This window comes from Lotus japonicus, chromosome 4 (assembly GCF_012489685.1).
Source record: "Lotus japonicus ecotype B-129 chromosome 4, LjGifu_v1.2".
Classification (NCBI taxonomy): domain Eukaryota; kingdom Viridiplantae; phylum Streptophyta; class Magnoliopsida; order Fabales; family Fabaceae; genus Lotus; species Lotus japonicus.
The window spans coordinates 25,082,982-25,104,296 of NC_080044.1; the positions used below are offsets into that span (position 1 = coordinate 25,082,982).

Consider the following 21,315-nt stretch of genomic DNA (forward strand, 5'->3'; position numbering starts at 1 on the left):
GAACTATTGTTCAAAAAATCAAAAGGCTACATAAGGGTTTATACTTATAAGGAAAGACGTATCAATGTCCTTATACATTATGTCACTGTGATACCCGGGGCTGACGAGGGCGGGGAGTGATCGCCGGTGCAGTGAGGCACGGACAAGGAGCGGCTCCTGGCAGGCTTCTAGGCGGAGGGTCACAGGAATGAGCCGATCTCACACCCGAACAAGAGGTATTCCGAGACTGTGTAGGGATGGACTATACAGTTGAGGAGGGCATAAAAGATTTGATTGGTACTACTCATAACAACAAGTTGCAACTTCTTTTCGGGAGCCCAACTGATAAGAACTCCATGGTTAAGTGTGCTTGCCTTGGAGCAATATCGTGATGGGTGACCTCCTGGGAAGTTTTCCCGGGAAGTGCGCGAGTGAGGACAAAGCGCACTGAAAAGACTCGTGTTGTTACCGTGAGGCCAGTCGTCAAGTCGGGATGTTACAAGTGGTATCAGAGCCAACCTCTCCCAGTACGGTGTGGTTCGAGGACGAACCAAGCGGAAGCTGGTGGGCCTGTGATACCCGGGGCTGACGAGGGCGGGGAGTGATCGCCGGTGCAGTGAGGCACGGACAAGGAGCGGCTCCTGGCAGGCTTCTAGGCGGAGGGTCACAGGAATGAGCCGATCTCACACCCGAACAAGAGGTATTCCGAGACTGTGTAGGGATGGACTATACAGTTGAGGAGGGCATAAAAGATTTGATTGGTACTACTCATAACAACAAGTTGCAACTTCTTTTCGGGAGCCCAACTGATAAGAACTCCATGGTTAAGTGTGCTTGCCTTGGAGCAATATCGTGATGGGTGACCTCCTGGGAAGTTTTCCCGGGAAGTGCGCGAGTGAGGACAAAGCGCACTGAAAAGACTCGTGTTGTTACCGTGAGGCCAGTCGTCAAGTCGGGATGTTACAGTCACAAAGTGGAACAGAAGAGTATGGGGTTAAGTTGATAGCCTTGTTAGGAACCAATCGTACAAAAGTATGAATATCAAAGTTGATATTGAATGGATGCGAGGTTGGACGAAAATCACGACCGCTTTCACCAACACCAAAGAATGAAATCTAATATACACGTCATTTACTTAGCAAAGACTAAAATCGATAAATCAGAGTCTTCCTAACTGAAGCATGAATCTTACAACCTTGTAATTTTAAAAGTAAAAAAGATAAGAGATTTACCAACCATAAAAAATGATATTAAAACAGGGTGAGTAATTAAAAAAATACTATACCTTGTCATCCATAAGAACCATGCCCATAGAAAAGGGGAGCTTCGAACCATATAAGCTCGGACTTAGCCATAAACGATTGACTTTTGCAACAATAGTCCAGTTCTCTTTGGAGGCATCGATTTTGGCGAGATCGTCGATTCTGGCAGCCATCAGAACAAAGGTTAATTTCAAAGATTTCAAGTGCTGTAAAGTGGATGAAATGATATGTCATATTTGATGTTCCATTTGGCTAAAAATTATCTATAGACTTATGATTTGTGATATTTGATGTTTGATCGTTTCCAAGTTCAAATAATTTTGAAAAACTCGCATAAAATTTTGCTAAATATTTGACTGGAAAAGCCAAAATAATTTCTGCATTAAAATGTAATTAATTGTTTTAAATGGGGTTTTTTAAAAAGAAAATGAATTTCACTTTTATTCCATATAGCATTTATTAGATCTTTTATGAATTGACTACAAATTACTATAATTAAGTTGTTTATGTAAGGAAATCGAAGGAAATTAAAAATTAATTTTGAATAGTAATTTCCTTAAATAGATAGCTAATGAATTTAATAAGTAACTAATTATATAAAACATTTTTTTTCATTTTAAAAAAGGAAATTATTTCAAAACATATTTGCACTGATTCACGTCATTAATTAATTTATATAAGGAAATTGAAGGAATTAATGAATTAATTTCGAATATAATTTCCTAAAATAGATAATAAATGAATTAAATTTTAATTAATTATTTTACATGGGGTTTAAAAAAAACGATTATAGCAATAATTGACTGGAAAAACGAAATAATTACTGCATTAAAATGTAATTAATTGTTTTAAATGCGGTTTTTAAAAAGAAAACGAATACAACTTTTATTCCATATAGCATTTATTAGATGTTTTATGAGTTGACTACAAATTACTATAGTTAAGTTGTTTATGTAAGGAAAATGAAGGAAATTAAAAATTAATTTCGAATAGTAATTTTCTTAAATAAATAGCTTTTGAATTTAATAAGTAATTAATTTTTTAAAATGTTTTTTTCCATTCTAAAAATGGAAATTATTTTAAATCAAAGAAAAAGCGATTCATGTCATTAATTTATTTACATAAGGAATTTGAAGGAATTAATCAATGAATTTCGAATAATAATTTCCTTAAACAAATTGTCAATGCATTAAAATGTAATAAATTATTTCAAATGGGGTTTTAAAAAAAAGCATTTAATGTCTTTTATGAGTGCAAATACAAATTAATATAATTAAGTGGTTTATATATTTTGAAGGAAATAAATAATTAATTTCGAATAGTAATTTCCTTAAATACATAACTAATGAATTTAATAAGTAATTAATTATTTAAAACGCTTGTTTTCATTTTAAAAAAGGAAATTATTTCAAAACATATTTGCACTGATTCACGTCATTAATTAATTTATATAAGGAAATTGAAGGAATTAATGAATTAATTTCGAATATTAATTTCCTAAAATAAATAATCAATTAATTAAAATGTAATTAATCATTTTACATGAGGTTTTTAAAAAAAACGATTATAGCAATAATTGACTGGAAAAATGAAATAATTACTTCATTAAAATGTAATTAATTGTTTTAAATGAGGTTTTTAAAAAGAAAACGAATACAACTTTTATTCCATATAGCATTTATTAGATCTTTTATGAGTTGACTACACATTACTAAAGTTAAGTTGTTTATGTAAGGAAATTGAAGGAAATTAAAAATTAATTTCGAATAGTAATTTCCTTAAATAGATAGCTTTTGAATTTAATAAGTAATAATTTTTTAAAATATTTTTTTCATTCTAAAAATGGAAATCATTTTAAATCAAAGAAATGATGCAAAACCATCAGCTTTATTCATTGATTTTCCACACACGCAAATTATGTATTTTAAGAATATATGTCGCTGATGTTGTGAAATGATGGAAATTAATAAAAAATGTTTTTAAGTATATAAAATTATACAACCTCAAGATATATCTTGCATTTCAAAAAAGAGATTCGTTTATTATAGGGAAATCCAAGTCAGCTAAGTAGTCTTAGTAAGCGATCCAAATCATCACTTGTCGGAGCTTCGATTTCCGGCGAGGATCAACTCCAAACAATTTACAAAGAAGATGAGTTTTTTAAATAATTTTTACGGCGAGAGACCTATGTCAGGCGGCGACACAAAGACATGGACCAATTTAAGAATTAACCTTCATTTTAATGTATAAAAGTAAATTGATGTATAAGCTTATATAATACAATATTAGCACCAAACAATATATAATTGCATAATGTATTGTATAAGTTTATATAGTATAATGTACGATGTAACGTACCAAACAACATAAAAAATCAGATGAAGTATTTTGTCCCTGTATAGAGGTCAGAAAACATTTTTTCCATACACCCAATCCAAAAGACCCCTTTATCTTCTTCCGTAAAATCTCCCCTCTTCAACCTAATTTAGCTCTCCATCCCAGCTATACGATCCAGTCAAGATAACCTTCTAACCTCGTTTTCTCTGGTATCACTTACACTGATTATCTTTTTCTCCCGCATCAGATTTGGGGAAAATCTAAACCCTAATTTCAGTATGCCTCCGTTGGAGCTATTCATCCATCTCTAATTTAGATCTGATGTTGATTTCGCCGTTCACTTCAGAATTCCTAACAACAAGTAAGTTTCACATCACTTTTTTTTTGTTTAGTTTCTGGAATTTTCCATCGAAAGTAGTGAGACAGTTTTTTTTTCTTCTTTTTCATATGATTCCCCAATTCTCATTCAGTTAAATATGTGTTAAGCAAAATAATGGATGTAGAGATTTAGATCTATCATCTGAAAATTTTCGATTCATGTTAAATATGTGTTAAATAAGTGAGACTATGTTGAAGAGAGAAATAGACATCAAAATTTCAACATCACAAAACTTGAGAAAATTTTCACATGAGAGAGATCCATTTAGTTGTGAAATTTAGCTCTTGTATGGATGCTAACACTATTTTTGTTTAGGGTGTGTTTAGTTCAATGGAGGGATGAGAGGGTTCAAGGTCAAAAAACTTAGAAAATTTCCACATGAGAAATGGTCCATATAGTTGTGAAATTTAGTTTCGATATGGATGCTAACACACTATTTTCAGTAGGGGTGTGTTTAGTTCAATGGGGGGAAGGGAAGAAATTTTAATTTTTTTCATCTTTGGCTAAATGGAAGGGATGAGATGGAGGTGAGGGAAATAACAAATTTCTTCTTTAGATCTGAGGTAGTGAAGAGATTTTTGAATGAATTGACTTGAATAACTCTTACTTTTAAAATACACTTTTGAATTTCAAAACATGAGTAACCGTATTACAATTTATTTCTCTCCTTCACTTTTTTGAAGGAGAAACAAGATTGAGTTACGATTGATTTTAGTCCCAGTCGTTCCCCCTCTCCTTTGACCAAACTATGTGTTGGTTAACATGTGCTTAGATGGTGCTAAAATGCTAACCAAGTTGTCCCTATTTTTTTTTATGATTGTGTCTATGTTAAAATTTTGGGATATACACGAGTCTCCCCTTGTCTTTTTTTTTTTAATTTTGTAACTTTGACAACATGTATCCATTCTCCCTTGAGACAATATCCTACATACTAAAGATTTAACATAATAACATTCTAGTTTATGAGGAGGGGAAAACGTTTAAAACAAATTTACTTTATTCATCCTTAATTTTAGAATACATTTTTCAATGTTAGAACATGAGAAGGAGTATTTTTGTCAACAACATTCAGTAGTTAGGAAAAGTAATGGCCCTCTTCATTCCCCTATCCTCCTCTACTTTTAAGGCAAACATAGTGTATGTTAGCATCTTATTAGTTGATGTGAAAATCGTAACCAAGTTGTCAATACTTTTTTTATGATTGTGTCGACATTCAAACTTCGTGATATGCATCAGTTGGTTCGAAGTTGCATTAAATTTTGGTCTCTCATTATTCTTTTTAGTTTAGACCACATTTGTTCTCCATTGAGGCATTTTTGCTCAAACTAGTAGAACAACTATAAGCTACAAATCTCTTCCTACCAAGTATTAATGCAACCACATTCATAGGACTCGAACCTGGGCCCGTTTCGTAAACCAAAAAAAACCTTACAATATTTGTTCTATGCACTTAGGTTGAGTCTCTCTTTGTCCTTGCTAATGCTAATATTAACTGTCTCATGATTTTAATAAGGTGGTAATGGTTGGTGGAGTTAGCGATAGTTACCCGATATTGTGTTTTTAGAATATACATTGCGAAGTCTCATTCTTCCATATTTCTCCTTGTTTTTTCCACCTCTCTCTCTCTCTCTCTCTCTTTTCACTGTCATAAGATCATCCAACTGTCATTGTAAGTTCTCTCTCTTTCACCACCTTTGCTCCATGTCTTTCTCCATCGTTGTCGTAACACCCCATGACTCCAAAACCTCTGTCGGCAATGCCATCAAATGACTCCCTCCAGGCCTCAAATCTACAATTGCGACCTTTACTAATAAATAGCCATTGGATTCCCCCTAGCCCCTTCTTCTTTCTGCCACTCTTCTCATCTTTCTTAGCCCCCCTTCCCCTTGGGATTTTACCTATCTTTGTGATAGAAGATGTCCTAACTCTCGTCAAGGTACCAGTGGATCCTTGGGCCTTAGGAAGAAACAGTGAGGACTCCTTGGCCGGACTTAGCTCTTGAACCCTTGGTTACCCTATATCCTCTTTGATCAAGCAACTAGCGAGGAAGTACCCAGTCCAACAGAGACCTTAGAACGTTGTAAGGTCTTCTCCTCTGCAAAACAATGATCCCGAAAAACGATTTCACGGAAGAGAGCCTCGTCTGGGCACCTATCCAACAATCTTGTGCGGTTCCATAAACCATCAACTCCTCTTCTAACTGAAAAACAGGGCATCAAGATGAGGGCTTCCCTGCTATAGCATCCCTCCATGACTTATGGTGCTGAGAAGATCCAACCACCTCAAAAACCCTGACTTGGCAGAATCAAACCATCTTCATAGACAAAACCTTTACGCTAGAGTCCCGAAAAATATCCCAATATTAATTGCTATTGTTCTATTAACATCATTTCACTTATTATATAGATTACTAATTATAAAAAAATAAACTTATTATTTACTAATAGTAACTAGACTTGTCATTGAAGAAATTGATTGATCTATACAAAATATAGACTAATGTTCCCTTATCACTTTCTATTGCTTAAAATGACTTTCCTGCTTATGAAATTATATTTTTCTTGAGACGGCCAGATAATATATATATATATATATATATATATATATTCTCAATTTGTCGTCATGCAACATCGGTCTATGCTTTTGTTGTACTAAAAGCTTCAACAGAATAAAGTCTTAGAAGACTACAATTATTATTCATATTAGCGTAATACTTGACCTACATTAGTAGTATAAATAGCTTAGTCGTTTTTAATTTTTAATAGTCACATTTATCATTTGTCTCTATAATCTTATAAGGAGGCCTCTTTCATTTTCCATTCCATCTAATTTCTATAATATTTTTGAAGCATGATATCACTCTATAATGTGAATTTTTTTTTAGTTACATTGACTTTGAGTAGTTTTCCTCTGGAGGAATAACTAGTCTTGCAAATATGATTTGGTCAAAAGATCCTGCTTTGGAACCTTGTAGTAAGAAGAGATCCCATCACGTACATCAACATCAAATGCACAAAGTTCACACACTAATGAATTCTTGTGTCGTAAGTCCCCAGGTACATATAATTTCTATGCAACATTGAATAATATCTCATCATAAATCTCTAGAAAGCTTAGAAATTCATGTATGCTTTTATATTTATAATGATAAAAATATTTTTTTTTTCAGAGAAAGAGGAAATTAGACCAATATATGAATAATGGTAAGTATATTACTACTTTTGAACTTTGTACAAAGAAGTATGGCAAACAAAATGCCATAAATCAGAGTAGAAGTCAAAACTCTTCCCCTGCACCCTTGCCAGTTTCCAAAGGAAAAAGTGCTATTTTGGAAGAAACACAAGAACTTGCTGCTTTCCCTACTCTTAATGACAGAATAGAACATTGTATTGTGTCTCAGGAAATCCATCCTCATCTGAGTGACTCTAATGATTCTTATAAAGGGTTATACCTAGAGAAGAAAAGGAATTTGAAAATCCGACATAAGGATTTAATGTCTAGTAGTAGTTGTACTCATAGTTTCAAGACATCACTCAAGTCATTGGTTGTCGAAGAGTTTGTCGATCCAATTAAGAGTTCGCAATCAATAAGCTCCAAAAGGGAAGACAAGGAACTCAATCCACCGCTTAAGAACTTCTTAGCTTTCAAAGGTAACCATCTACTAAGGCCAATTATTCCAATTGGACCTTGATTTCAAGTAGAAGTTCCTAATTGGGATGTCACAAGAAATAGTCCAAATAGTGATGAAGATTGGAAGTGGTTGGGTACTCAAATTCCCGAAATTAATACAAAAGTTACTGGGAAAAGGAGGATGAAATTCAAGGGGGGAAAATAGACTAACTCCCTGACTTTCCCGGCTAAAGTGACGTTGGCGAGTTTACTTCTCGACGGAATAAGTTGGAGTTGAACATTGCAATCTGTCTCATTATTGTGCTTAATAACATGTTAATGAAGCATGAGAATTATTGCAATTGGATGTTGACGAGAAGATTAATGACCTGTGGACGAGAAGATTAATGACCTGAGAGATGTTCCTAAAATATGGGAATTTTGGAAGAACAAATGGAATTTGAATCTCTTGTAAATTGAATTTTTCTTTCAAATGAAATTCTCAAAGCTCATCATGGAACGCCGTGCACGCAGATTACTATTACGGTATATGTGTTCCTGACTGTACGAGTTGCTGGCAATACTTTAATTTTTTTACGTTGTTGGTATGACTTGCTTTATAAATTACTTAGTTATCGCGATATTTGATCAAGAGAAAAAGTTTGATGCACCGACGGTGTAAATTTTTTTTACACCGTCAACCAATCAGATTTCAAGGATGTGAGAAAACTCTCTTTTCATTTAATTTCTTTAATTGACATGTCACATCCTTGAAATCTGATTGGTTGATGGTGTAAAAAAACTTTACACCGTCGGTGCATCAAAATTAAACTCTTTGATCAAATTATCAAAATGGAGAAAGTCATAGGTGAGAGGGGTGCGACTTGTATTTAGAAGGTGCTAATTATAATTACAGTTTATTCAATGAGGTATCTTGGATTTTTTTTTGGGTTGCTATAAAATAAGAAAAAGGTTCATTTTAGGAATATTCCTCATACTTTAAATAAGAAAAAAATATTTAAATATAACACTAAACTTACCTATTACTATATCAACACCGAACTTTTTAGCAACAGTGTCATCTTCGGGTGCTGGTGCTTGTGCGGGTGATGGTGTCTCTATTGTAGGTGACGGTGAGTAACTTAGTGGTGAAGGAACAAGCGATGGAATTAGAGTTTTCTTTTTGTGTGCAAGTGCTAGCGTTGGTGTTTCTTCGGTTGGTACTTTTGGCACTTTGGCATGTGTTGGTGATGAAACCTTTGGAGATGGAAATAGTGGTGGTGTAGCGGTTGGTGGTGATGGAAATGGTGTGGTGGAGATATTGGTGGTGGTAGTGGCAATGGTGGTGGAGAAACAAGTGCTTTTTTGGGAGGTAGTGGTGGTGGTTTTGGAGCTGGGGGTTTTAGGCTTCGAGCTTGTGTAACTTTGGGAACAGGAAATTTCATTGGAGCAAGTTTTGGAGGAACTCGAATTGGTGATTTCAGGGGAGCAGATGTTGGTGGCAGAACGTTGAGAGTTGGTAGTTTCATAGGAGCATATTAGAGTTGTAACTTTAGGAACTAGTAATTTTGCAGGAGAAGATGTTGGAGTTGTAACTTCAAGAACAAGTGGTTTCACAGGAGTAGAAGCTGGAATTGCAGCTTTAGGAACTGGTGGATTTATTGGAGAACTAACTCTAGGAATCAGTGATTTGAAGGAGCAGATGTTGGAGCTGTAACTTTAGGAACTTGTGATTTTACTGGAGAAGTTGTTGGTGAATTAAGACTAGAGCCGATGTTGGAGTAGCGACTTTGGGATCTGATTATTTCACAGGTGTAGAAGTTGTTGGTTTGCTAGAAGTGGGAGAGGTTGCTACTGGCAGTTACCTTGAAGTAGCAGGGGTTGCTGCCATAGTTGGTGTTTTTTGGCTACTGAAGATGAAGTTGTTGTTGGCAATTTGGAAGGTGCAACAGGGTTTGTAGTTGGAAATTTCGAGGGTGTAGCTGGGGTTGTAGTTGGTTGTTTGCTAGAAATTGGGGAGGTTGCTGCTCGCGGTTTTCTCGTGGTAGCAGGTATTGCTTACACAACCAGTGGTTGTTTGGCTACTGAAGGTGATGTCGGTGTTGTCGATTTGTAGGGTGCAGCTGCATGGAATTGAGCATTGATTGAGGCTAATGGGTAGCAAAGGATTGCTACTACCAATACCCAGAACATTGCTGTCATTGCAGGTTGTGATATGGTAGGGTGAGTTCATTAGATTGCTACTATCGTGTTCTGTTAATATCTGATGATCCTATTCACAAATGTGATTGATATGTTTTCCCTATCTTAATGGTGATCTCAAAAGTGAGTCCTCAAAAGTAACCTCCTCCAGTACCTTTGCACAAAAAAGAAAAAAAGACAAGCAAAGAGATCAACTGGACTATAGTTAATCATCAACACCTCCAACAAAGGGGCAGAGATTAATTTTAGACCTTATCTTGAATTCTTGAATATCAAAGTTAGCCACTATATATATTGTAACCAACTTAGGTAATTGACTATGTCTTGTCTTGAAATATCGAATGTCTTGTTAAAACTATCATAACTCTCGTTTCAAGTCTTGTTTATAAAACCTCAATTGAAACATATTTTATACTTATTTTCATTTCAAACACATCCTGTGGAAGAACATTTTTGCATTCGGTTTTTTTTTTGACGAAATTTTGCATTCTCTCAAAATAAGAGAAATTGGAGGGATTGTGAGAGGGAGGGGCTAGCTAAGGTTCCTATCAGTGATTCTTTTTCCTTTTTCATTGCGTCTCAGTTTATGCAATTGTTGCATTACATTTGAGTGATCAATGAGGCCAACGTCTTATCTTCATATTTAGAAGGAACTGTGGATAGGGGCACGCGGCTTATCTTTTTCTTGACAATTTCTCCTTCATTTTGGAAAAGCCTTCAAGATGTAAATGGTTCATGTGCACTCATCAAGGTGTACTTGGGTACACACCCAACGTAATAAGGGGGATAAAAGAAGAAAAGAAGTGGGATTTTTTCCCTTAGTCTTCTCCTCAAGGTGTTGGGTGATACCAATTAGTTTAGATTACTCTCTTTTTCCTTTGAGCTTGTAATCTTTTTTCTCTTTGTAATTGGGTTGAAGTACCCTTGTACTTCTAATTCAATAATATACCATTGCTTATAAAAAAAAGTGGGATAAAAGAAGAAAAGTGACAAGTGATAACTATCATCTGATGCGAAGTGAATGTAATGATCAACAATCTCCCACTTGAAGACCAATATCAATTTATCTTCAAAGATTGACAAATATAGGATCATATGTGGTATATTATTCAATGGCATGGTTTTACTGAATTTGGCTGGTTGTGGCACTTTGGATGGGATAAGCATTTGAAATGCATGCATTATGGTTGCTGATGCATTGCTGTATGGTGACTATGGTTAAGGTTTTATTGTGAAATTCTTTTTGAGTGGTTCCCATGCTTTCCTAGAGATTGTGGCACTCTTTTTCCTTCATTGGTTTTTTCCCATTGGGTTTTTTCCTTTGAAGGTTTTAATGAGGCTCAATCTTTAGGTGCGCTTGATAGCATGAGATCGGTTAGGAAGCCGGTGAGTGGGCATGTCTTGATTTACCCTATGAGAGGGTTGTTCTAATATGCTTTGTACTTATGTCTTTTTTCAATCCAATAAAGTTTCTTTTGTTATAAAAAAAAAGTGTGTATGTTATTCTAGCAGACAGAGTCGTGTATAGACATTTTGAGATTTAAAACGAAAATGTTAAAATGACTTTTTTGACAAAAATCTTAAAAGGGTCTAAGAGACTCTAACTATTTTTTATATTAATCTTCTAACTTTTTGAGCTGCTAAGTTATTTATAAAGTTTTATAATTAAATAATTCTAACATTTTGCTTTCATTAGATAAGATAGCTAACTCATTCAATCTTTCTTGTAACATTGTTGACCTTATATATGATTTAAGCAAACCAAATTCATACTTTGTATTTGACATTTTCTAAGACAATGAATAAGAATAAATAAATATAAATAAAATGATAAAAACATATAAATACAATAATATTGCAAAATAAAGAAACAATTATGAACAATAAAATTTGGAATGTAAGGAATAAAATGAGATATTTTGTAACATTTTGATATCAAGTATCTCCTTCAATGAATTTTTTAAAAGAAGAAATAATGAGTGAAGAGCAAACTAACAGTTATGAGGAAACACAAACTAATTATTCAAAAATATAAAAATAACATATTTTATTAGTTTTTGAGTGGTGTTAAATAGTATAGAGAATTGTGAGACGAACTCACGATATACAATCAAGTTAGATGAATCATAAGTATGTCATCGTAGGATAACTCAAGTCAAGTGGCAGGAGTTAGATGACATATGGGTTGGGTAGGGGTAGGTTCAGGGATCGATTATTGACGGGTGCAATTTATCTTTTTGATGTACCAAAAAAAAGAGATTAACAATAAGTATTGATAAGTTAAATAGATATAATATAATAAAACTAAAACAAGAATAGGGGTAGAAGAGATTCAATATGTGGCTTTCGTGAGAGAAAAAAGTTCGTACCACCAATCATTATCCTTAGTTTTTGAAAAATGTGAATTTTCTAATATAAAACATCACTACTGATAACTGCCCACGCTGCACTCCCCAGTTCTCACGTTGCAATTAATAAGACACGATTTTTCATTGTTTCATTACCTCTCTCAAATCTTAGTAATATATATTAGGCTTAATTCCACTTTGGGCCCCTGATCTTTCAAAAATGAGCGATCGGGCCCCCCCGTATTTAAATGTAGCGGTCAGCCACCCCAACGTTTCAAAAACGTGCGATCGGGGCCCTTATGTTAAGTTCCGTTAGTTTGACCAAACGGAGCAGTGACATGGATTTTCTTTTTTATTTTAAGATTATTTTTTTACCCAAAAATTACCCCTCTCAGCTCTCTCTCTCACACTCGAACCTCTCTCTCCCTCTTTCACGCTTCTTTTTCTTTCTTCTTCTTTCTTCTTCCTCCTTCCTCCTTCTATGGCTTCCTCAACCTCACCCCAACATCACCCCACCCCACAACCCCAAATCTCTCAGACTCGCTCGCTCACTCGGTCTCGCTCTCTCCTCTGCATCTCTCTCTCTCTCTCGATCTCGCTCTCGCTCTCTCCTCTGGATTTGGGCGCAGTGAGGATAGAAAGTGTTGCGGGAGAAGCAGAAGGGGCAGATCCATATCTTGGCGTTGAAGTCGACGATGCAGAAGGGGTTGAGAAGGGAGGAGCATGACTTGCAGCGGAGTGGGGTGTAAGGGACGGTGGGGATGTCGTTATGGTGATGGTGGTGAGCCGCCTCAACAGCGTTTCAATTTCTTCTTTCTCTCACGCCATGGAATCGAAATCAGGAGGAGAAAGATCTGAACTTCCCTTCCCATCCTTTCCTCCCTTGGACAATGGATCTGCATCTGGGGATTTATGGGTTCTGGTGTTTAGGTTATGTGGAGAAGATTGTTGGACTGGGTTTGTGGATTGGGGTGCAGTGGGGGTTTAGTTGCGAGTGGTTATGGAGCCGATTGATCTTCGTCGAAGGTAGTGGTGGCGGCGCAGCCATGGATGAAGGGCGGCGGTGGCTAGGTGAGAGAGATGGTGAGTTCTAGGGTTTTCAAGAAGGAGAGAGCTCAAATTTGTCTGCCTAATTGCTAATTGACCAGATTAATTATTTTGATTAGTGAAACCTTAATTAATTAATTCACTATAGATAAATGAATGAACTACAGGGACCTCTCGATTTTTCTTCTCTTGCTTGCTAAGTTAGGATTGAGGTGAAATTAGGGTAAAATTTGGGGGAATTGGGTTTGTGTATTGAGTGGGAAATTTCTGGGTAAAAATTTTAATCTTAAAATAAAAAAGAAAATCCACATCACTGCTCTGTTTGGTCAAACTAACGGAACTTAACAGAAGGGCCCCGATCGCACGTTTTTGAAACGTTAGGGTGGCTGACCGCTACATTTAAATACGGGGGGCCCCGATCGCTCATTTTTGAAAGATCAGGGGCCCAAAGTGGAATTAAGCCTATATATTATATCAGTACTATTTTTTTTTTTTTTTTGAGAGACCTAAGACAATTTACCTGTATTGCTTTGCCCAATACACGTGTCACATCTCATATGACTCATTTGTCTCAATTGATGGGCTCTCAGGATTACACTTCTAATGATCGTATTCTTGTGGGTAATGAGATTAGTTTAAATATTACTTATATTATAGTTCTCATTTTGTATCACATATTGTTTATTTGTCATACTTTTGGTTGTGCCTCGTCTAACTAAGAATCTTGTATTTGTTACCAAATTGTCTTGTGATAATTATGCTAAAGTTGGTTGTATGGATGAATCTTTTGTTATTCAGGGACCGATGTGACCAAGGACTCTTTGTTGGATGAAGGACCTCAGGCGTTGCTCACTACTAGTCTTCCATCACCTCGTGCTTCTTTTGAACTTTGACATTCTCATTTGGGTCATGTTAATTTTGATGTTATTAGTAAGTTGTAAAAATATGGTGATTTAAATGTTTTGTCTGTTTTTCCTAAGCTATTCGGATGCACTACTTGTCAGTAAACGTTTGATTTTTCATGACAATAATAAACGGGCTTTCGTCATTCTTGATCTTGTTCATTGTGATTTATGGGGACTGACTCCCGTTGCTGGATATTCTGACTTTGTTATTTTTGTGGATGATTTCTCTCGTTTTTCTTGGTTTTATACATTACGTCGTGAATCAGATTTTTATGATGTGCTTCTTCGGTTCAAAGCCTTTGTGGAAAATGAATTCTCTAAGTCTATTAAATTTTTCGTAGTGACAATGGTACCAATTCACGAATAACAAAGTATAGGCTTTATTTGCTTCCTCTAGTGTGCGTCATTGGTTGTCATGTCTGCATGCTTAGACACAAAATGGTTAGGTTGAATGGAAACATAGATATGTTCTTGAGATTGTTCTTGCAATGTTGTACCACTCGTATTTTCATACCAGCTATTGGGTTGATGCTTTCAGTTCTACGGTATATGTTATTAATTGTGTTCCCTTTCAGGTGCTCTCTGGTTAGATTTCATTCACACTATTGTTTCATGTTGCGCTACCTATGCTAATTTTCATCTCTTTGGCTATTGTGTGTTTTAGTGCTTGCTTCCCTGTATGAAAAATAAATTCATCAATTGGAGTTCTCCTTGCATATTTTTTGGCTATAGTAGTCATCACAAAGGATTCAAATGCTTAGCTCCAGCTACTTCCAAGATTAATGTGTCTTGTCATATGCTCAATTTGATGAATTTTGTTTCCTTGACATAGAAGCCATCATGACCTTCTAATTTGAGGTCCCTATATTTACATACACGGATACACCCACTAAGGTTTATATATTATGTGAAAGATTCTAGAAGACAATCTTATGCATTGGTTAAATATTTCGGGTCCCTAACTGTAAGACCCCTAAATTAAATAACTAAATTACTTATTTAATTTTTTTTATTAATTAATTGAGTGTTTATATTATATTATTTTTATGTTATTTTCCTGACTCGAATTTAATTGCAAGTCATGGAAATTATACGCGACTAAGGTCTGGAGTGTCCGAAAAAGGCTAATTCCGCTACTAGAGCACTATTTAAGTTATATTTCAAATCAGCATGAAATTTAGATCCTTAGGGTATTTTTATGATGACGTGTGTTCCATTTCAGAACTTTCAACTGTAAGCGCGATAGCTTTCGCTTTCCAGAAACTCGATAAAGTTAGTCTTTATCTTCGCAGGGACTTAAGTGAGACCCTGAACAAAAGGTCTTCGTGTTTGGAACTTCTTCGGGGGTTTCCGTCCACGTTGTCTTCATTCATTCACTACTAGGAATCTTTTTCATGAAGTAAGTTTTCTCATCCGACGTCAATTGCAAAAAGTAGTTCTGCGGTTGATTTTGAAGTAGAATGCGTTCAAGCCATTTTCTCATTTTAAATGAGCTCCGAATTAAGTTTCAACCTTCTGTCGCTGAATACCTAATTTAAATCAGCAGATGAAAGTACCAAAACACCGGACCCGCGAAATATTTCTTCTTCTTCTTTTTCCTTCACCTATAAAAGGAGGGGAAAACACTATTCCCTCACAATTAGAGACAGAAGCTATGAGCTAGATAGAGAAAGAGAATGAGTTCGCGCCCGTTCGTTTGTTTCTCGAAGGTTTGACGCGATTTCAGTTGCGTTGGAAAGGTTAGGAGGTAAAGATCACTTGTCTTGCATCATTTTCTTCTTTCCCATGTCTTTCTCTGCTCAAAGTTTGGAGTTTTTTTTTACAAAAGTTGAGTTTAACTTCATTTCTTCTTTCAGATAGCTTCTATACCTTCTCTATACTCCATATTCATAACCCATACTCTTAGGTCCTCTTTTGGTTGAAGTAGATCTGAATTTAGAGACTGGACCAGGCGAGCCCCTATAGGGGCGACGCCCTAGGGTTGCCCACCCGTTGGCGGGTCACTTGGCTTATAATCTGGGCCTATCCGTGCGGCCCGATTGGCCCACTAGGAGTAGACATACACGTGGGGCCCACACCCCCCACACCTATAAATAGGAGACGGTTACCAATTGTAAAGGCCTTTTGCTCATTTCTCAATAACACATATGAAATTCAGTTACTCACTATCTCTCTAAATTCTCTCTCTAGTGCAATCACACCACACTCTAGAGAGAATTTAGAGAGATAGTGAGTAACTGAATTTCATATGTGTTATTGAGAAATGAGCAAAAGTCATTTACAATTGGTAACCGTCTCCTATTTATAGTAGTCGGGGGGGGTGTGAGCCCCACGTGTATGCCTACTCCTAGTGGGCCAGTCGGGCCGCATTGTAAGGCCCAAGTTTTTTTAAGCTTATGCTAAGTGAATAAACTTCTTATTCACGATTAGGGTTGATGTAATGTGAAGGGAAACCTGAACGAAAGTTTATTAAATGAAATATATTTATGAAGGAGAAAGTTCAGGAAAAGTTCAAGGATTGCATTATGATCGATAAAAGTTATAGCACGATCGTTACACGCTTAAACCTAGGTCGGAAACCCTAGTATATAGCTAATTTTCACTTTTAGGCACGATGGCAGTTAATTCCAAAAATCTTCAGAGAAATGTTAGAACTTCTCTTTTTCCATATATCACAATCGTTTCGAGGCGAAACTCTAGGATCTACGAACGTCCGATTCCAATCATCGGAAGTTTGCCGAAACCGAATCCCTGGTATTTCAAAACCCTAGAATTTCTCGACAATGAAGACTTTATCTATTCAGAGCTTCAAATGAATATTCTACACGCGTACACCCATTTCTCTTGATGATTTCAATCTTTCTTCCGAAGGAAGTTTTCTATTCCGACATTCGATGCAAAAAGCAACTTATCGGGTAAAATAGTTTTATACCGACTATGCATTAGTTGCCAAAAATACAAGGAGACCTCTTTATAGTTTTGGAATTCTTTTGCCAAAACATATCTATTAATTCATGGAGAATGAAGTCGGAAAAATCAGATTCGCGAAACTTTCATTTTCCCGCGAATTTCCAACCTTTATATATAGCAAAGAAAGGAAGAAAAACACAAATTCTCCTCCATTTTCTCTCCCAAAAACCGCGGCCAAGAACAAGGAAGAAGGAAGAAGAGTTTTTCTTCATCGTTTGCTTGATCGTCGATCAATCAGTTGCTACTTCAAGGCTTCGAGGTATAGTCGCTAATCCTTACCTCTGATCGCTTTTTCCATAGCTTTTCTGTAGAGTTTTCTGAGCGGATAGTTTATGGGTTTTTGCAAAACCATCCTGAATCTTTCATTTCTGATTCTAAACCTCTTCCTTATGCGCCCAAGATCACTTCTGCCGGGTTAGATTTTCCGTTATGTCGCCGGAATTCCGCCGGAATCAATTTGAACCTAAAATACCCATTTTTGGAGTTTTTTGTGTTAAGCTTCAACCTTTAGGCTGAAAACTATCGCCTTAGCTTAGTGCTAGTAGGATTAGTTGTCATAAACGTCGTTGGTGACGTCCCTGCAAAATTTTATTTTTGGGATTTCAGTTTTGAAAATCCTAAGTTAAAAATCATGACCAAAATACCCCTGCGACAGTTTTTGATCCGATAATTTTTCCGAGTTCAGAATACCCTTAGTTACGGCTTATGAAAGCATAGGAACCAAGTTTGATCGAAGAAAAATCGAACCCCACAATTAACCAAAGTGGCCGAGCCCTATAGGGGGGAGGAGGAAAATTTCCTTTTCCGAAAACTTGTCCTTTCGCGCTAGATTATCGTACCTCGGAGTATGTATTGCTTCGTGTAACCTTAGTAAGTATTGATAGTTTAGTTTCCGATAGATTCTGATAGTATTTCTGTGGTTTTGCTCTAAAGGTGATTTTGAGGAATTCCCTGAGGAATAAGGCTTTGTTGGTGAGGAAGCGTTAGACGATCATTCTGGAGAACCTTCAGGTGAGGGCTTCTCACTGAATATCTAGTTAATGCTTAGGGTCGATGTTTCGACATTGTTTACTGTTTATGCACTGGAATTGTGTGTGATTGGAAAATGTTTTCTGAGGCTTCGGCTGACAATGTAGATGATTCATCTACTGAATGTTTTTGAGATTGTCTTACATGCTATGTGCTATGTGGGTAATCTAGGATGTGTGGTGCATGCTTTATATGCTAAGTGCTAAGTGTTTATGATGCGATTTATTGATATATGACATGTTGTTGATTGTGATGATTTAAATATGCTCTGTACTGGAATCTGAGATTCTGGATGGTGAGAATAGCGGGCAGGTCATGCCGATTTTATTTTGAGAGTTTTGAGAAAGTTTGATAGGACGAACGAGGTTCGGGCCTTAATTTTGTTTAGTGGATCGAGACATCCTCTGGAAGCGACTTGGGATTGGGAGATCCTGCAAATGTATAAGACTTGCGATAAGACAAAATGGAATCTATTTTATAAAGAAAATTCATAAGACCTTAAATAACCTCAAAATCTTTAAGTAATGATAACAACCTCGAAGGAAGGCATTGGAAGTCAAATCATAGTTTTGGAAAAGCGAGGAGTGTCGTCGGATCCAAGTGTTGAGGAGTTTGGTAAGTTCTGAGTATGTTGGCACTCCTTCGCTCGTTGAGCAGTTTGTTAGCCATCCAAGGGATGAGCCGAGAAGCTTCACTGAGGCGTGAGACCTTGTGAATGCGGGATACTCCACTGAGGCGTGAGACCTTGTGGAAAGCATGGAACTCCACTGAGGCGTGAGACCTTGTGAGAGCATGAAACTTCACTGAAGCGTGAGACTTCGTGAGAGCATTGATGACCCGAAGAGTCATCGGGAGTGGTTGCACTCATTTTATGATTATTGCATTTTGTCGCAGAATCGACTTTACCTTAGGGTAAGCTTTTAGAGACATTAATTTAGCTAGAACACGTGGCGACGTGTCGAGTGAGGTCGGAGACGTTGTTTGGCTAATCACTGCATTGCATGCACTCATTAAGTGGTTTAAACACGGCGAGATACCGGACCACGGCGGATTCCAAAATTGGTTATAAGACCAGGATTTCCGCGTAAGAGCGCTGCTAGGTGACTCTTAGTAGCAGACCGAAATGGAAGGCCTTCGGGTTTTATGCTGATCTGACTACCTGATGATGTTGGAGTAAGAGGCATCACGGGCCGAAATGGCCCACCGTGGCTGGTGTTAGGGCTGATCCGATGATGTCCATCCGTTCCGGAATGCATATTGGTTGACTGGGTTAACCTGCATTGCATATCATGCAACATACATACTAATTTAGTTGTCGAGTGTGATTGTTATTTGTCAATCCTATTTGGAACATGCTATTTGTTATTGTTGTCATTTACGTTCGATATGGAACATGCAACCCTAGGAATGACATCTCTAGTTATAAGCCTAAGTGGCTATTTATTATTTGTACCTATTGGGTTTATTATCTACATAGTTCTTTAGAGTTGACCCTCGCGTCTTCTGTGTGTGTTTTGGCGGACAACGCCTTTTGTCAGATGAATATTGCGGATTGGTTCACCATGGTCCACCCTTCGGGGGGGATTAGGTATGAGATGATCGATCAGGATGACCCCGGGTCGTGGGTGGTTGACCCCGCGAGCCATCGAGCGACGTATTCGGGGCGCATCATGGAGGACCACGTGGACAGTGGAGGACTCTTGAGGTCAGGAGTGTTGAGGCGATGCTCTATCAGCTTCAACTTGCCACCGGGCGTTCACTGCGGACCAGGATTCGGAGGAGCACCGCCGCCACCGTCATCTTCAGAGGAGGAGGATCCCTCAGAGGAGATTCCAGTGGGAGTGCCTTCGGCAGGGTCTAGTGCACCCTCTGTTGCGATCATTGATGATCAGGGTTCGGGCCCTAAGCCCGTGAGTCCAGCATCGGAGCGTACTGCGGTTGCGAGGGGAGGACGGATAGGGCTGGTAGACTTGGTCGTTCTGGATTCTGATTCAGACGACGATCATGCTAGCACATAGTTTTGAGTGTTGGTATGAGCTCCTCGAGTTAGGATTAGTGTAGGAGTAGAGTTTTAGCTCTGACAGTCTTGCTTCATTTGTTACTTAGGGGACAGGGTAGATCCGCCTATAGCTTTTTGTGTGGTTTCTTTACGGGAATCACAGAGAGTTGGTTGGACTTAGGAGGTCTTATTTTCAGGCCATTGGGTCAGCTGATTCTCAGTTTTGAGGGATGGTGTTGCGGGCACTTCACCCTTTTCATTTGGTTTGTATATATTGCCTACGGGCGTTGCACTTTTCTTTCCGTCACTGGAGGTTACTCGTGACGAGGTTGCTACTACAGCGGGGGCTGTTTATATATTGTATATTAGTTCTGATTTTTGTTATTGTTGGGTTTTATTTAATTCCGTCTTGTCTTAGTTATTATTATAAAAAAAAAAATATTCACGTTTTTCCGCATTAAGTTTATTTTGGTTACTAAAGTGACGCCACCGAAATCGGGGTGTTACACGCACAGATAGGCCCAGATTATAAGCCAAGTGACCCACCACCGGGTGGGCAACCCTAGGGCGTCACCCCTATAAGGGCTCTTCCGGTCCAGAAGTCCACAAGACACCAGGTTTGAGGCACGAAAGCCGAGCGTGTCTTTAAAGAACTTAACCATCTCCTAAGTCTGACCTAGTTCTAAAACATTTATTTATTATAGGTCGCCATAATGGCGTAACAATCACGTGTTGCCAATGCAAGGTCCCAAATCCATGATGCCAGAAGTCCGCAAGCCCTCAAGTCCACAAGTCCACAAGCGATACGGTGGCGAGAGGCGATCACGAGAGATCGAGTCTCGAGGAGACCAAGAAACCGAATCGACGGTTTGTGGCGATCAACGACTCCCAATGGATACTGCCCCTTCAAATCCATCATACGTCACTGCAGGGTTGAAGTTAGAAAGGTTTTTCGTTAATCGCGTTCCATCAATCACACGCGTTCATTCCCATTAATGCGCCACCTGCTCTTCCCGAGGCAATCATCTCTCCGGCAATCATGAGGCACATATCCCTATTGCACGCACGTAGCCATGTGCTCCCCCATGCCAAACGTCAGCCTAGGCCTATAAAAACTTGCTGCTACACCAACTCTCACGTTCCAAACTCCTCATATTTCCTTGAGCAAAACTCCGGCGCACTTCCGTTCCGGCATCGCTGCCTCATTCCTCTTCTTCCACCCCTTGCTACCTTTACTCTCCGGTGAGTT

At 37.6% G+C, this 21,315-nt stretch overlaps 1 protein-coding gene across 10 annotated transcripts; it reads left to right on the top strand.

Annotated features, from left to right (window-relative positions):
* The first annotated feature begins 3,615 nt into the window (after positions 1-3,615).
* Positions 3,616-14,211, top strand: LOC130715702 (uncharacterized). Of its 10 annotated transcripts, none has more exons than XM_057565822.1 (4): positions 3,616-3,939; positions 6,910-7,013; positions 7,127-7,160; positions 13,962-14,211. In XM_057565822.1, the coding sequence occupies exons 1-4, from the start codon at positions 3,900-3,902 to the stop codon at positions 14,054-14,056; spliced, it is 273 nt and encodes a 90-aa protein (XP_057421805.1). In that variant the 5' UTR covers positions 3,616-3,899; the 3' UTR covers positions 14,057-14,211. The 10 variants fall into 10 exon arrangements, 5 of the variants coding, with proteins under 5 accessions (XP_057421805.1, XP_057421804.1, XP_057421803.1 ...); XR_009011745.1 differs by lacking the exon at positions 13,962-14,211 and adding an exon at positions 10,352-11,437 and having other exon boundaries at positions 3,618-3,939; positions 6,842-7,013; XM_057565821.1 differs by lacking the exon at positions 13,962-14,211 and having other exon boundaries at positions 7,127-8,174.
* The last annotated feature ends 7,104 nt before the right edge of the window (positions 14,212-21,315 follow it).